The 2,538-nt window shown below is 32.7% G+C and overlaps 1 protein-coding gene across 1 annotated transcript; it reads left to right on the forward strand.

Annotated features, from left to right (window-relative positions):
* Window positions 1-203: 203 nt before the first annotated feature.
* LOC140321359 (SH3 and multiple ankyrin repeat domains protein 2-like) lies at window positions 204-1,549 on the forward strand (the record flags this gene model as incomplete). The annotated part of the gene is made up of 3 exons (XM_072398147.1): window positions 204-328; window positions 826-961; window positions 1,268-1,549. Coding segments are annotated over 3 exons (425 nt in total), but the record flags the coding sequence as incomplete, so codon positions are not given.
* Between the last annotated feature and the right edge of the window lie 989 nt (window positions 1,550-2,538).

A 2,538-nucleotide genomic window follows, 5' to 3' on the forward strand; every position in this document is an offset into this window, starting at 1 on the left:
ATAACTGTGTACTGTAGTCTTCTTCATGGGTAAATAAGGCATCCCCCTGAAAATAAGCCCTAGAGCATATTTTGGCCTTCAAAAAAAAATAAGACAGTGTCTTATCATCGGGGAAACAGGGTAGTTTGAAAAAAAAAAACTTGTATCACGGATGCAAACCAAATGTAGAATAATGATGTGAGATTTATTATGTTTCTTTGCAGCACAAACCCCAATTGAAGAATTCACTCCAACTCCAGCCTTCCCAGCACTCCAGTACCTGGAAAGTGTGGATGAAGGTGGAGTGGCCTGGCGAGCAGGGCTGCGAATGGGAGACTTTTTAATTGAGGTACCTCCTATATCCATTACACTCACATACCCTTGCCAAATAAACTGAACATGCAAAACCACATGAACTTTTATTCTCTATAGTTCCTTTAAAGTGTAAGTTATCATTCTCATTTTGTAAATCAGATGCACCTGGTTACTGTGTCTTTGCAAACAAATCTGGTCTCCAAGCAGTGATAAAAGACACACATTTTTAAATTATGTTTTTTTTAAGTAGTTTAACTGAATTTTAATTATTAGTTCTGGCCATCCCTCTTTTGCCAATGGGAGGAAGAATGCTAAAGGAAGTTACATTAAATTATAGAGACCTGTTCAGATGAAGAGATTGCAGAAGCATCCAGACATTAGTTTTCGTTTTCTAACCTGTACCAAGTAGTTGTAATTTTCCTGTTTCACTTGTCATTGCTCCCAGTTATAAAACCCGAACATTTTTATGTAAAGATTGAAATTTATTTAGTGCAAAGAAAATCTGTTTGGTGATATGATTACTCTTCTTAGGTGAATGGTCAAAATGTGGTGAAAGTTGGACACCGTCAAGTAGTAAACATGATTCGGCAGGGAGGAAACAACTTAATGGTAAAAGTTGTCATGGTGACACGGAACCCTGAAATGGAGGATGCTATGAGGAAAAAAGGTTTGTCCATGTTGTGATACTATTACTATCTAGTTATTGGTTCTTTACTACTGTGGAGGATTACCCTTTTATCAAACTTTGATTGGGCTCCCACATTTGTGGGACTATCCTTGGTTTTCCAAATGGCACATTTTTATTTACTATTTAGTTTGCATGCTTATTTGTTTTTATTTGAAATTCTTTTGATAGGGTAGACGTTTACAAAAATCAAAAGTGTGTTCTATTATACAAACAAATCTCACAACACTAGCAAAGGTTTAAAATTGACATCTTTATGAAGAGAATAACATTTTTTCTTTATTTCAGTGCCCCAACAAACAAAGCGTGTTACTCCACCTGCAATATCATTGCGCTCCAAATCCATGACATCAGAATTGGAGGAAATGGGTAAGTGCTGCTTTTTTTGGCTGGACCAGGCAGATCAAAGAAATGCTCTGCATGATTGTCTTTTGTATCAGTGGCTTCCATAACTGCATGCTTTGCTGCATGACCAAGACATTTTCAAAGGTAGCTGGATTTTCAATATTATTCTTCAGGCTTGAGATATATGTACTTTTTTTTAGTTGGGACATTTTGCCACAGACTTTTGATGCCGATAATTTAATTCAATAGGGCTATTTACTAGGTGTTTTAGGCTGTTCACTTACCAAAATGAATTATCTCCTTTCAAGAACTAAATCGTTGGAAGTTTAGTGTATGAATTTAGTTTAGCAGACTTCAGTTCAACTTCAATTATCCTTTGCAGAGTGAAAAATAGATTGCCAGTTTATTAGCCTTAAATCCTATAGTAAATTATCCCCTTTGTGTTAGGTGGTAATAATGGTATTTAGGTTCATAACATATATTATGCATGATCGGATTTGCTTTTCTAGTTTTTTGAAGTTTAGAGTTTAAGGTTAAAGGTTAAACTTTAAAGGTTAAGGTTAAAACTTAAAGTTATTACAGGATAGGGTAAGGATTAGATTCAGAGCATAAACATAAAGGTATACATTGGGTGGACGGTATGTGTCCCAAAAATATTCGGTATAATGGGTGTTTAAAATAACATTCATAAACTGACTTGCATTAGAAAGTACGATTAAATTCTTATACATTAAAAAGGATATGTTCTGCAAACAAAAAAAACAAACATTTTATTAAATTTGGGCAAGAGGAAAAGAATACATTAAAAACAGAAACCTGGAAAACGAAATATTTTTTAAGGAGTGCCAATGCTTTTCTGAGGCTTCAAAATGCCCCCAAGCTAAAAAAGATAAAATTATAAAAAAAATGCTTTAAAATATGCATTTTTTAAATAATTCTCACTTTTTAGAGTATAACCTATCTGGATATATATCAAATTTATATTTCAAATAAAAAATTGGAATTGTAAAATCATCAAATTAAATGAAATTGGAACATGGATCAAATTATAAATATAGAAAACCTTCTGATAAAATATGCACATATACATTTGTAACACGTCTGGTAATATAAATAATAATAATAATGTTATATAATGAATTTGATGTGTACATTTTATCTGAATTGGAAAAGTAAAAAAGTTAATTTTTAAGTAATTTTGTTTATATATTAGA

Source organism: Pyxicephalus adspersus, unplaced genomic scaffold, assembly GCF_032062135.1.
Source record: "Pyxicephalus adspersus unplaced genomic scaffold, UCB_Pads_2.0 Sca2857, whole genome shotgun sequence".
Classification (NCBI taxonomy): domain Eukaryota; kingdom Metazoa; phylum Chordata; class Amphibia; order Anura; family Pyxicephalidae; genus Pyxicephalus; species Pyxicephalus adspersus.